This window comes from Curcuma longa, chromosome 11, assembly GCF_044706935.1.
Source record: "Curcuma longa cultivar G26 ecotype Majalengka, Jawa Barat chromosome 11, ITB_CL_G26_1.1, whole genome shotgun sequence".
NCBI lineage: Eukaryota > Viridiplantae > Streptophyta > Magnoliopsida > Zingiberales > Zingiberaceae > Curcuma > Curcuma longa.
In genome coordinates this window covers 8,390,386-8,403,792 of record NC_133871.1, presented here as the reverse complement: position 1 = coordinate 8,403,792, position 13,407 = coordinate 8,390,386, and the positions used below count along the sequence as shown (strand labels likewise).

The following is a 13,407-nucleotide window of genomic DNA, read 5'->3' as shown; positions in this document are numbered from 1 at the left end:
GGCGCAGGAGCAGATTCGCCCCCAGCTGCAGCCTCCTCTGCCGCTACGGCCTTGGCGGCGATCTCCTTCCCAGTCTCCTTCAACTTTACCCTCCTCCGCCTCCCGAGTCTTCGGGGGCTCCCCTTCAGGAACAGCAGCGGCGTCGCCTTCCGCCTTCGCCTCCTTCTCCTTGACGGGAGCCGGAGGGCTGAACTCACTATTCGCGAGCGCTGCCTGGACGAGCAGCTTGAGCTCCTCCAGCGCCTTCTTCTCAGGATCTTCGAGCTCCGAAACAAGGTTACTCTCCTCCTTAAAGGAGACAGCTTGCAGCATCCCTTCAGCCTTAACCTCCTCCACCGCCGCCGTCTTCTCCTCCGCCTCGGCCGCTGCCTCCGCTGGCAAGCGCGACCTCCAAAGCCGAGTTCTTTACCGGCTTCACCACCTCAGAGTCAGGCTCAGCCACCGATATCGGCTGCTCACCGACCACCTCCTTCTCCGATGCCATTACCTCAGCGACGACGACCTCCGGGGCGGCCACGGTCGCCTCCGGCGACTCGGCTCTGGTCTCCTGGGCCATAGGGCAGTCCTCCAAGCTCCGAAGCGGAGAGCAGAGAGATGAAAGCAAGGCGTGGAGTGGAGGAAATGGGAAGCGTGGGGAAGATGGAGGTGAGGCAGAGAGGTTTCTTATACACGTATAAAGAAGAGACCAGACTGTAAGTGTCCGTTGGACAGCTTTGACGAGCGTTTCGGTGGTCGCATCTTTTTGGAGAGAAAATGAATAAAAAATTAATTAATTAATTTTAAATTATCAGTAAAAAAAGGAGAAAATGTGTAACGGTTATGATGATTACAAGGGAATCTTATGCGCCATCTGTAAATTTTTTAATAATAAAATCAGGAGCAGGGTGAAGCTTCTAATTTTCAAAGAAGAGGGACCTTTCGTTTAATTCCATTTTTAATATTTATATAAAAAAGGTTAAGTAATAAAAATACATCGAAGAGACTTAGGGTATAATTAGGGACTTGTTGTTAATGAATCAAGATGCAATGCCAATCAATGCCTTAGGGTATAATTAGGGTTACAAAGTGTGAGGCTAGCGGCATTCAGTGCGGTGCTCGATCGATTAAGGGTGTTTGTCGAAGACGAATACAATCGTTAAGTATTCGGAGTTGTCTCTATCATTGAGCTCCAACCCTAAACACATCTGTAACTCACCAAAACCTTGTTGCCCATGCCCCATCCAACACCTAATTAATTGGATACTTGTCTACAATATCGTGGGGGACTGGACTTTGTGCCTTACAGGTATTCTTTCATTATTTGGAGATTGGTCAAGTAGTGGGGTTGGATGAACTCGAAAAAAATAATAAATCTCAGTCAGTCTTATAGACTTAATCCCTAGGGGATGATCTCATGGACTTAATCTCTGGGGGTGGTGGTCCGGTCCTACAAAAGTTTCCCACCGACCACCAGAGTAAATCGGGAAGCCAGGGTGGCCGGCCCGGTCCTACAAAAGTTTCCCACTAACCACCAGAGTAAATCGAGAAGCACATATGGCGGCCAATCCAGATGCCCAGCATCCTTTGATTATGTTCCCATTTGAAAGAAAATTCTTGCAAATACGCCGTAGATGGGGATCGAACCGCGGGTCTCTGGGTCGCAACCCGGATATTCTACCGTTGCACCATTGTCCCGGGGACAGGGTTGGATGAACTCGAGCATCAAAACAAAGTGGTGCGATGCTTTTTTCAAATTATTCCATCAAAGTACCATTTGTGCTATTTTATTAGTTTCGATATAAGAAAATAAATAAAACTAACTAAAATGTGAGATAAGAAAAACATGTTTGAGGCGAGATGAGATTTAGAATGTTATTTTATTTTATTTTACGCGGACTCTATACTGACAGAGTCAATAATACATGTAGAATGATCTACTTACCTCTCTATCAACATTACTTTATTTAGGGCTTCGTAGCAGGGTGAAGTAGTTAAAGAATAACATTACTATCTCACAAATATCTTAACATGTTTATTAAAGATTTAGATTTTTTAAGAAAAAATATAAATATTTTGAAAATGATAAGAAAAGAATAAAAGGGTTTTTCTTCATTTACAGTATCAATACTTTTTTTTTAACACGATCAAAAATATTCAAACTTAATCAAAAATTACTTTTAACTTGACAAAATTACTTTAAATACTCGTAACGAGATAAAATTAGGGTATTTTTAATAAAAAAAATATAATTTAAAATGAATATATGTGTTTTAACAGTAAAATATAAAATTTTGAGAAGTATTTTAACATTAATAAAATGTTTTAAAACAATGAAAATTAGTATTTCTTTACTGGACTTGAGCCAATTCCCTCGAAACGACGGCAGTAGGCAACAGCAGCGGCCATGTTTGCGACCAAATCAAAGGTACGCTGCCGCTCCCGATCCCTTCCAGTTCTTCCCACTACTGAATCGATCATCTTAATTCAGAAAATTGTTTCTGTTTTCTTTTATATGATTTCATTTCTTTTTCATTCCGATGAGAAGTCGAAGGAACCAATGAAGGAGCCGCCTCGTCGGCCCGATTTCTGGATCGAAACCTGCGATTCCGTCTCTCAGATCTGCCGCTTTGATTCCAATGGGCGTCTCTCTGTAAGCTCTTTCTGATTTTTTTTCCTTTCCTTTTCTTGTGTTGTGGTGAGGTTCTTGAAAGAAAGCTTTCTTGGTCCTTCATTAAATTACAAGGGTTGGATGGGCGAAGTGCTAGGGTTTAGGGAAACTGCATACGTAGAGCTTGCCCTGTTGAGTTTTTTTCCATTAAAGACCGTGTTTTTAAGTTGAACATTTCTCCTAAGTTTTGTCCTTTGGTATCTCTGATGATGTTCATGATCTCTCTAGTTTCCTAGATCTTGGGCTTGTTTGTGTTAGCATTGTCCTGTTCTCTTTTTTCCATTAGCTATTTTTTTGTGATGAAAACTATGGAGTATGAGAATGAATGAGTTTTTTGTAATTTCTTGACTCAGTGATCTTGCAGTTTTGTTTTGGTTAAGCGTGGTTTTGTTCTTGCTAGTTTTATGCACTCCGGAATAATATTGGTGAATTTAGAGTATCCATTGATGCTCATGCTATCACTTTGATCTTCGCCTACCGACTATTGCTTAATTTAGGGATAAAGCTAAATCTTGCAACTTGTAAATCAAACCTAAAACCTAGCAGTCATTCTTAAAGTGCCACCCAGCTGTAATGAAAGATTCATAGTAGTATGACAATTGAAAGATGACATTTTTCCATAAATTAAATTGTTGTCTTAGTCTAATATTTTGAGTTTATGAAAGAATTGAGTTTTGCTGGTGTTCACCCAAAACTTGTGGCTACGTGCCAATTTAGGCAAGTTTCTAATTCCTGCTCTTAATATGCCAGCTTGAGTACATAGATTATGTTCCTGCTGTCTCTTCAGTAGATGATAAATGCACAATCTTTTAGTAAGTTCAGTGGTGCTCATTTCTACTTGAATCTGTTATTTACAAATTCTGATAAATATAAAGATATTAATTTTTAGTTATTTCATTTTTGTTTTACATCCAATTTAATCAAAGGGATAAATAGTGTATTCAACCATGGCTGTAAAATTCAATGTTGTTGGCTATTAAATGAATATGAGGTAGCAAAGTACTTTATCTCCACAAACATATACTTCTGGCTTAGCTTATGTGGAACACCCTTGAGCAAATACATTTTAGTAATGTTTCCTCACTTGAATCTATGACCCAGATTGCAAAGGTAGTGAAGGATCAACTTTGCTGTCAACCTTGTCCTCTATGGGTAATTTTGAAGATTTAATTAAATATAGATAGCTGATATTTATTAAAGATTTACATTTTTTTAAGAAAAAAAGTGTTAATATTTTGAAAATGGCAATAAAATAAAATAAAAGGGGTTCCCTTCCTGAAAAGTGTCCTCTTTAGAATCTAAGGATAGTTTTAAAAGACCCTACAATATTTATTAATTTTTAAAATACCTATTATGATGTTAAAATGTCTTTTTAAGAATTTTTTATGTTATTAAAACATTTTGTCTTTATTAATAAATAATGAAGAATCGGATGTGCTTTTGACTTAGTCTTGCCCACCTAATCCGGTTGGTGTATAATGTATGATACTTGTAAGCTCCATAGAATATAGTATAATTTTCTCGTCAAGGTTGTAAACTATAATCACTTTTCTACTTTGATGGTGTAAGCATAGAAGATAGCTAGGTAAGGTATTTTAAGTGAATCTGAGATATTTTTTCCATGCTTCTCTGAATGATTTCTTTTCTGAAAATGGTATTGGATGGTAGGTTACAATTGCAAGTGACTCAAGACCTATAATACAAAGAGTTGTTGAGTCATTTCTTAACAAATTCTTTCCATCAGGGTATCCATATAGGTAAGATTTTCCCCTGCTATTCTTTTTGTTACACGAAGTTCCATATATCTAATAGTATATGGAATTGTTTTCAACTCTTTGTATTCAAAAATTAAATATTCTGCAGTGTGAATGAGGGCTACTTGACTTATACTCAATTCCGGGCATTGCAACACTTCTCAAGCGCTGCATTATCTGTGTTATCAACTCAGGTCTTCTCTTTTTGTCTTATCCCTAGTAGTTGTGTTAGCATGGAAAATGATACTTTGAAATTTGATGAGAGGCTAACAATATTAAAGTTCAATTGTTACTCTACCAATCAATATTTGTCTTCAATGACATGGGATCACGTTACCTTGTGATAGTGTTAGAAAATATCTAGGGCGTCCAAATTGACAGACATCTTCTCTAGAACAACAGTTACAAGGAGTTTCGTACAAGGATAAAGCAGTATCTCGAGATCAAGACATTACTATTTTAGTTAAAATATTAATTCTTTGTGTTGTTTACTTTTAGTTTCTCTATTATTTAGTCAATCAAGGCATGCATGATATCATCTGTACCTCTGAATATATGATATACTTTGTAGCATGCCTTTTGACTGACAACTATTGGCTATGGTTCAGTCACTTCTATTTGCTGCAGGCTTGCGTCCTACCCCTGCACAAGCAACTGCCGTAAGCTGGGTAGGATATAGTATGCTAAAATGGTTTTCAACTTTTAGTCTCCTCGGTCTTTTCTTTCTTATGCCTATTGTTTTCAGATTCTAAAAGATGGCATGCAACATGCTGGCAAACTGATATGTAGCAATATGGGAGCTAGAATGGACTCTGAGCCAAAGAGTTGGAGAATACTAGGTAATTCCATTTAAGTAATAATTATATGTCCACCTTGCTATCATCATATCAGCCACGAAGGCATAGTGTTGAGTATTTCACAGTTTTATGCAAGTTTCTCTTTCTTCTATGCTGCTAAAGTTTTGGACTAGTGTTAATTCTAATGTTCTTTCCCTATCCGTGTTGTAGCTGATGTGCTTTATGATCTTGGTACTGGTTTGGAAGTTGTTTCACCTCTATGCCCACATCTTTTTCTGGAAACAGCAGGTTTGGGAAACTTCGCAAAGGTAATTCTTCTTTATTTCATTAATATTGAATTATTGATAGTGCTCTTTTTGCTTAGTATACTTGATCAATTGCTCTCTCTCTCTCTCTCTCTCAATTACACACATTCACACACTTGAAGTTTCTTATTCCAAAATCACGGCCTCTTTTGCAAACTGGCCAAATCGCGCACTCTCTCCACATACCCAAAATACCCTTGATTCAGTGATGAGTTTTTGTTTTTTTAGAAATCATCAAAATATTTTACTTGACATCCAGAAGCATTTTAATGTATTTCCACTTCCAAATGACATGTTTTCTTCCGTAAAGATGATTATTGTAAATCATCCTGATGTGCCTTTTGAACTCAAAAACTTTCTGGGATTACTGGACATTCACTGTCGCTCTGGTGTAGTTCTTTTCCAAACTGATCATTTTGGGGCCAAAATCACCTTTCCTTGATGAAGATTTGGAACTCAAATACACTCGAACACTTTATTTAACACTCCCAGAATTATTACAGTGTACTTACACTTAAACACTTTATTTAGCATTTGTAGAATTATTACAGTGTGATTATCTATCCCAAATGCCCTATGTTCAGCCATCAATGGGCTTTCAGACTCAAAAACACTCATGACTAGGTCACTACCTAACATTCATGGAAATACTAGCTTGATTTTCTTTCCAAAATGACATGCTTTAGGTCATCAAGGCGATTTTGTTGGACCTTTTGAATTCATAAACACTTTCTGAGATTACCCAACACTCTTGTTTATTTTCTTTTCAAAAAGTCACCTTGATGAGCTACATATCATTTTGAAAAGAGAGATGCTAAAATATTTCTGGCATTGTCAAATAGAATATTATGGTGTTCTTGAGCACAAAAGGTCCATTAAGATTCAGTTTAAAAGCCAAATTTCATTTTCCTAACCAAAAATACCAAACCAAGGTTATTTTGAATATATGGAGAGATATGTGCATGATGTAAGCGTTTTGAAAGTAGGAGGCTTGATTTGGGAATATCTAAAGTTCAGTTTCTGATTGGGAAATTTGTCTAGATAATTAACATAATAGATTCTTCTGTGCCTTTTTTCTATTGCGTAATGGACTTTATTATGCATGTGATTTACAGGGAATGGCTGTTGTAGCTGCAAGGGCTACCAGGTTACCAATTTATTCCTCTTTTGCCAAAGAAGGTAATCTCAGTGACTTGTTTGCGAAAGGAGAGGCTATCTCTACCCTTTTCAATGTACTTGGAATAGGAGCTGGGATTCAATTAGCTTCCACAGTATGCTCATCAATTCAAGGAAAGGCATGTTTCTGTTATCTCAAGTATGAAGTTTGAAAGAACAATTATAATATTAACATTAAATTCAATTGTTTGGATGGGTTTTTTGAAAACAATCAAAAGCATTTGGATGGGTTTTTTGAAAAAAATCTTAACTGATAGAATTTAGCATAGTTTGCTTTCTTCGAAGAATCAGCTATTCTGGTGTAGAATTGCTACAATCTGATTGCCCTTATATGATTAAATCTATTCATAGTGACTTTACTTGACTCGACCAAAATGTTAACTGTTGAATTGTGTTATTAACCTGCAGTTGATAGTGGCCCCTCTACTTTCTGCGATACACATCTACAGTGTGGCAGAAGAAATGCGAGCAGCTCCTGTAAACACCCTTAATCCCCAGAGAACGGCCATGATCGTAGCCAATTTTCTCGAGGTGGAAATTAGTCAATGCCATTCAACATTGATTGCTTCTATCTACTTTCCGGTGACTGACTGTTATGCTGGCATGTGAAACAGAGCGGAAAAATCTCGAGCCCAGCTGATCTTAGATACCAAGAAAATCTTATTCATCCTGGTCGCGTCATAAAGGAAGCAGGGAACGTGAAGGTTGGGCAACCACTTAAGAATGTCGTCAAGAATCTGTCGGCGCTCAAGGAGCTGAGGGACATTTTTCCAAGTGAAAAGTTTCTTATCAACCGACAAGACAAGCTCACTTATATGTCTCTGGAGCAGAGTGCGTCGGGCGAGGATGCATTGAGGGGGTGGCTGGTGGCTGCTTTTGCTGATGCTATGGAGAAATCCGGTGATGGGTCGTCGGGGCTGCCGGTGTTGAATGCAGCTTATGAGAAGATGGAGAGTGTTTTCCCAGGTTTCCTTTCTGAAGTGAAGATGAGAGGCTGGTACACTGATCAGTTCTTGGACGGAAATGGTAAACGGTATGCGTTTTGACAGTGTGGATTTGTGATCGTCTCAATTCTCAAATCCATTTCAAAGAGCTCTTTGCTGGCTGCTGCTGCTGCTGCTGCTGCAAACACACCTAGTCGGTAGACAAAACAATTAGTCAGATTGTGCGAGCAAAATACATCAGACAAAATTATTCATACCAAAATATTGTATAATTTTCGTATGTATTTTTTCATAATATTGCTACCGAATGAATGTCATATCATTTTAAAAACATTCACACCAAATAAATACTCATATAATTACACTGATACGACAATTAACATAGATAAATTGACATAATGACACATTTACTTAAGTACGTAATTAATTAATTAATTTTAAAATAAATTTTCCAGCCAAGATGAAATGATTTACGTTTTTAATTTTCAGAAAACATAAAGTGTTACCATTTAGGATGTTAAATATTTATTTTATTTATTTATTTTAAACAGTCCAGTCCAGTCCACTCGAGTCCAGAACACTAGAAAAGGTCGAGGTTGTGGGCGGAAGCTGCGGGAGGGAGGGAGAGAGATGGCGAGAAGGGCGGACGAGGAATACGACTACTTGGTAAAGGTCGTGCTGATCGGCGACTCCGGCGTCGGCAAAACCAACCTACTGTCCCGTTTCACCCGCAACGAGTTCAACCTCGAGTCCAAGTCCACAATCGGCGTCGAATTCGCCACCCGGACCCTCCAGGTATCAATCAGATCTATCGTTTCAGTGCCTTCCTGCGATAGATCGGGTCTTGGCGTGCACAATCATGTCTTTGTGATCTCTTGTTTCCCTTTACGGAACCGACAGATCCATTTCTGTCTTGTTGGGCTTCGTGGATCTTAGAGCTTAACTATTTGTTTTTCCATGAAAGACCGTGTTTTTAAGTCGATCATTTCCCCTTAGATGTTTTCCTTTGGTATCTCTGATGATGTTCATGATCTCAATATTAACTAGTTTCCTAGATCTGGGTTTGTTTGTGTTAGCATTGTCCTGTTCTCCTTTCGGGCTTGCACATCAACTTATCATCCCCTTTTTTCCCCTTTTTTTCTAGGAAAGCTATGGAGTATGATAATGGGTGAAGTTTGTGTAATTTCTTGCCTCATTTATCATGTACTTTTGTTTTCGTTAAGCGCGGTTTAATTCTTGCTAGTTTTATGCGCTCTGGAATGATGTTGGTGAATTTAGAGTATCCATTGATGTTCATGCTATACCACTGCTGGATTAGGAATAAAGCTGAATCTTGCAACTTGTAAGCCGAACATAAAATCTAGGAATCATTCTTAAAGTGGTACCCAGCTGTAATGAAAGGTTAACAGTAGTTTGACAATTGAAAGATGACTTTTTTCCATAAACTAAATTGTTGCCTTAGGATAATACTAGGAATTTATTTACGAATTGAGTTTTGCTGGTGTTCACTGAAAAACTGTGGCTACGTGTCAGTCTGCAATTTAGGCAAGTTCCATTCACGCGCTTAATATGCCAGCTTGAATACATGGATTATGTTCCTGCTGTCTCTTCAGTAGATGAAAATGCACAATTTATTAAAAGTTCAGTAACGCCACTCCTACTTGGATCTGTTATTTGCAAGTTTTGGTAATTATAAAAGATTATTTTTTGGTTATTTCATTTCATTTTGCATCCAACAAACGGATAAACAATTTATTCAACCATGGTTGTAAAATTCAATGCTGTTGATTATTAAATGAATATGAGGGTGCAAAGTAGTTTGTCTCCATAAACATATACTTCTGGCTTTGTTTATGTGGATCATCCATAAGCAAATACATTGTAGTAATGTTTACACACTTGAACCTGTGACTGACCCAGGTTGCAAAGTTAGTGAAGGATCAACTTTGCCTTCAATCTTGCCCTCTATAAGTAACTTTGCCCATTGCATTGTTTGTTTTCTACATTGAGCTTGTTTTCTAATTGATGCCATTGTATTTGATAACGACTTAAATTTTGATGCCAAGAGATCTCTGATACAATTTGGCACTCATTGGTATTGGCAAGCCCGCAACGAAGCATTGTCTTAGATAAACCATGCAAATTACCTCAGTGTATTTTTCTGCACCCCATTTTGATAAACTGATGTGGTGATTTACCCTTTTTATAAGTTGAGGAAATCAAAGCCATTACCTGTTTACCTAGGGCTGTAACTGCTGTTTATTTGAGTCACCATTACAGGATAACCTGAATGTTTATTTGTTTCTAATTTTTCCCTCATATTGTCATAAACATTTTCCAAACATGGATATGCTGCATTCATTTTTTGTCTCGAATAAAGAATACAATAAATTTGCAAAGCTTCTTCAATCTCATACAAAACCATCAGCCCATGATTAGTTGGAGTGAGAAGCATGATTTCATTGAGATAGTAATGATTCAAATTAAGAGCAAGATCTTGATAGATTTAGCCAACAGTATGCTACTTCAATATCTTGGTCAAGCATTTTTTACTCCTTTCTCTTTGTTAGTTGTCAAACCTTTAACACTGTTTATTTTCTTTGCTTGTGTGTGATATGTCTAATCTGCATTTTTTGAGCCTTTTTATTCTTCTCTATCTTTATGTTCTGGCTCAACTAACAGTACAATAAACAATTAATGATACAATTATTTCATATCCTTTGTTCTTTCTAGTGCAGATAGTTCTTTCTATTGCAGATAGTTCATCACACTCTCACCATTCTTTTCTCGAGGATAGTTCATCATACTGTCACCATCTTAACACTCCATCTAGAAATTTTCTTTTTTGACGGTCAATTCACAAATACTGTTAAATATAGTAACCGTAGGATGAGCATAGCCTTTAAAGCTCAATCTATGAACTATCATATAGGTAGGCCTTTAAGTAGATTCATTGAATCCTAATTTTCCATCTAATTTAATCTTTTTACCTATCTTCTCAGTTGAACTTCTTATCTAGATTACTTAATGAGGCCATGACCTGGGATATCCCAGTCCTTCTGTGAAGCTTGGTTATGTATAATCTTTCCTTCTATGCCATTCCATGGACTTAAGTTTCCTCTGGAAATGATCTGCACCATGTGAGGTTTTCAATCATTCTGAATGTGTATCTTTTGCTTATTGACCACTGAGGAATGAGAATAATAAAAACTTTTTGCTTGATGATTTTAAACACCATATAGATAAGTTAATTATCCTTTATCACCAACAACCTTAAAATCTAGTTAATCATTATAGTAGCTGGTGAAAAAGAATACACTTTGCTTAGTTATCAGGTTAGTTGTTTTTCATTTTCTACTAAAGATAGGTAACTTTTAAGTATTGATGGGGAATACGATTGGTTCTGGTTTATATCTATTTATCTACAAGTACAAAAATGGAAAAGGAAAAAATTTTGTAAACTGGTTAACATTATTAGTTTTAAAGTTCTGGTCCATTCTGACTAATTTTCTTGGCATGTGGAAACATGTAGTGGATGAACAACCAGATCACAATCTATGCATGAAATCTTATGGAAGGAGAAGAGAGGATGCAAACCTAATAATAGAATTGGCTACCCTGTGGAAACCCTGCTTGTCCTTCTTTCCCTCCAAACCAACAAATAGCATAATATTATTATAATTAGCATCTTTGACTTCTAGTCACAATGAAGTGGCATTTGTTCAATTCAAAATCTCAGATTCAGAGCAAAATGTAGAGGTGGAGCTGCATCAGGGGTTGCTTCCTGTCTTCTAAGGGGTTTAATCCTCATTGATGCAATACTTAATATTGATAAAAGAAAATGCTTCCATAGAGTACGATGAAGAAATTAGTTATTTATACCACATGAAACTAAACATCATAGCTTTGAGGTATAGTTCTTAGCTAGTATGAAAATGGCATGATAAATAGAATACTTGTAAATTTTCGTTTGCTTCAACTGAGCTTCTCAAGTTACAGTTTCTTTAACATTCCCTGAAAATATGTTTCTGTTGAATGGCACCTTTCCTTTATACCAAAACGAGGATATGCAAAAATCATTCTCCTAGAATGTTTTTGAGAAACATCCGTATGATCCATAGCTTATAATATTTCCAGATCAAAGTTCACACATCTTTTGTATCAGCTAACACGTTGACTTATATCAAGTTTCGAGAACCTTAAGGCATATGGTTCCATGTTTTTGGTTAATTTTTGTATGATTTAATCTTATTCCTTTCTACCTTGTCTAGGTAGAAGGTCGGATAATAAAGGCCCAAATATGGGACACAGCAGGCCAGGAGCGATACCGGGCAATAACCAGTGCCTACTACCGCGGAGCCCTTGGTGCTGTTCTAGTCTATGACGTGACCAAGCCAACCACTTTTGATAATATCAGTAGGTGGCTCAAGGAGCTTCGTGACCATGCCGACTCTAATATTACAATCATGCTTGTCGGTAACAAGACAGACATTAAGCACCAGCGTGCAGTAGCCTCTGAAGATGCACACAGCTACGCAGAGAAGGAAGGGCTTTCTTTCATAGAGACATCAGCTTTGGATGCTACGAACGTGGAGCAAGCTTTTCAAATGATTCTCGCAGAGATTTATCGAGGTATTAGCAAAAAGAACATCTCATCCGACGAGCCTGGATTTGGAGCTGCAGGTGTAAAAGAAGGAAAGACCATTGATGTCTCAGCATCAGAGTCCAATGGCGCAAAGAAGCAATGCTGCTCGACATAATGGTCTATGATCTCTTTGTTTCTAAGTTTGTAATGGTTTCAAACTTCCCACTTTGGCTCCTTCGTTATCATTTCTTGTTCTACATGATGAAGTGATTATTTTTCTATTTTTTATTTTTGAAGATATATTATGATCAGTTGAGGTGATTGCTGAAAATTTTATCGTTCCCTGTTATGCTCCCTTTATTGTTTGCAATTTTTTTCTGTTATATTTCATATATGTTATTGCAGGAGACAGGTTTAATGTGAGAGTAGTGGTATTTGATATTTGCTAACATAAAATTAATAATAAGAGCAAAAATCATAAGGCATCTCTTTTTTTATTATTGATTATCAAAATAATATTATATGCTGCTTCAATTTATGTTTATTTTTTGATGATGTTATAATAATTACATTTTTTGTAGTTACAATTATACAAATACAATAGTTACAATATAGATTGATATTAATTAGAGATGATATTTATTATAGCAATTGTGATTTATAATTATTATAATATAATATTGATTGAAAATGATCAATTTATAATTTATATTACAGTAACTATTATAATATAATATTATTAATATTAATTAAAAGTGAAATGTTAGGTTATAATAGTTATAAATAGTAGTTGTTATAATTAGTAAGGGTGTAATCAAATCGAGTTGAATCGAATAAGTGTTGAGCTCGATTTATTTTCATTAAGATTGAATTTGATTTGAATTTTAATTATTAAGTTTAAGTTCAATACGTAATAAAAAATTAAACAAACAATTTGAATTCGATTTAAAAATGACTTATTTAAAAGTTAAACGTTTAGTTTCAATTCTATTCGAAAATGATTTATTTAAAAATTAAACATTCTTAATATATATATTTAATATTAATATATAATATTTTTATAATTTATATTATATATATATATATATTAATATGATAAACCACATTCTTAACGAATATATAATATTTATAATTCATATTATATATATATATATATATATCATATATATTAATATGATAAATGAGTTTTTTTAATGAAC

At 36.1% G+C, this 13,407-nt stretch overlaps 2 protein-coding genes and 1 pseudogene across 2 annotated transcripts; 2 read left to right on the top strand and 1 right to left on the bottom strand.

Annotated features, from left to right (window-relative positions):
* Positions 1 to 567, bottom strand: part of LOC141837052 (uncharacterized) — a 685-nt pseudogene extending 118 nt beyond the window's left edge.
* Positions 568 to 2,339: 1,772 nt separating this feature from the next.
* LOC141839278 (protein root UVB sensitive 2, chloroplastic-like) lies at positions 2,340 to 7,931 on the top strand. The gene is made up of 10 exons (XM_074726990.1): positions 2,340 to 2,404; positions 2,525 to 2,629; positions 4,316 to 4,404; positions 4,511 to 4,595; positions 5,010 to 5,069; positions 5,147 to 5,240; positions 5,409 to 5,506; positions 6,619 to 6,798; positions 7,088 to 7,210; positions 7,294 to 7,931. The coding sequence occupies exons 1-10, from the start codon at positions 2,384 to 2,386 to the stop codon at positions 7,723 to 7,725; spliced, it is 1,287 nt and encodes a 428-aa protein (XP_074583091.1). The 5' UTR covers positions 2,340 to 2,383; the 3' UTR covers positions 7,726 to 7,931.
* A 271-nt stretch (positions 7,932 to 8,202) lies between these two features.
* LOC141839279 (ras-related protein RABA2a-like) lies at positions 8,203 to 12,544 on the top strand. The gene is made up of 2 exons (XM_074726991.1): positions 8,203 to 8,418; positions 11,895 to 12,544. Exons 1-2 carry the CDS (start codon positions 8,254 to 8,256, stop codon positions 12,381 to 12,383), a joined length of 654 nt encoding a protein of 217 aa, XP_074583092.1. The 5' UTR covers positions 8,203 to 8,253; the 3' UTR covers positions 12,384 to 12,544.
* The last annotated feature ends 863 nt before the right edge of the window (positions 12,545 to 13,407 follow it).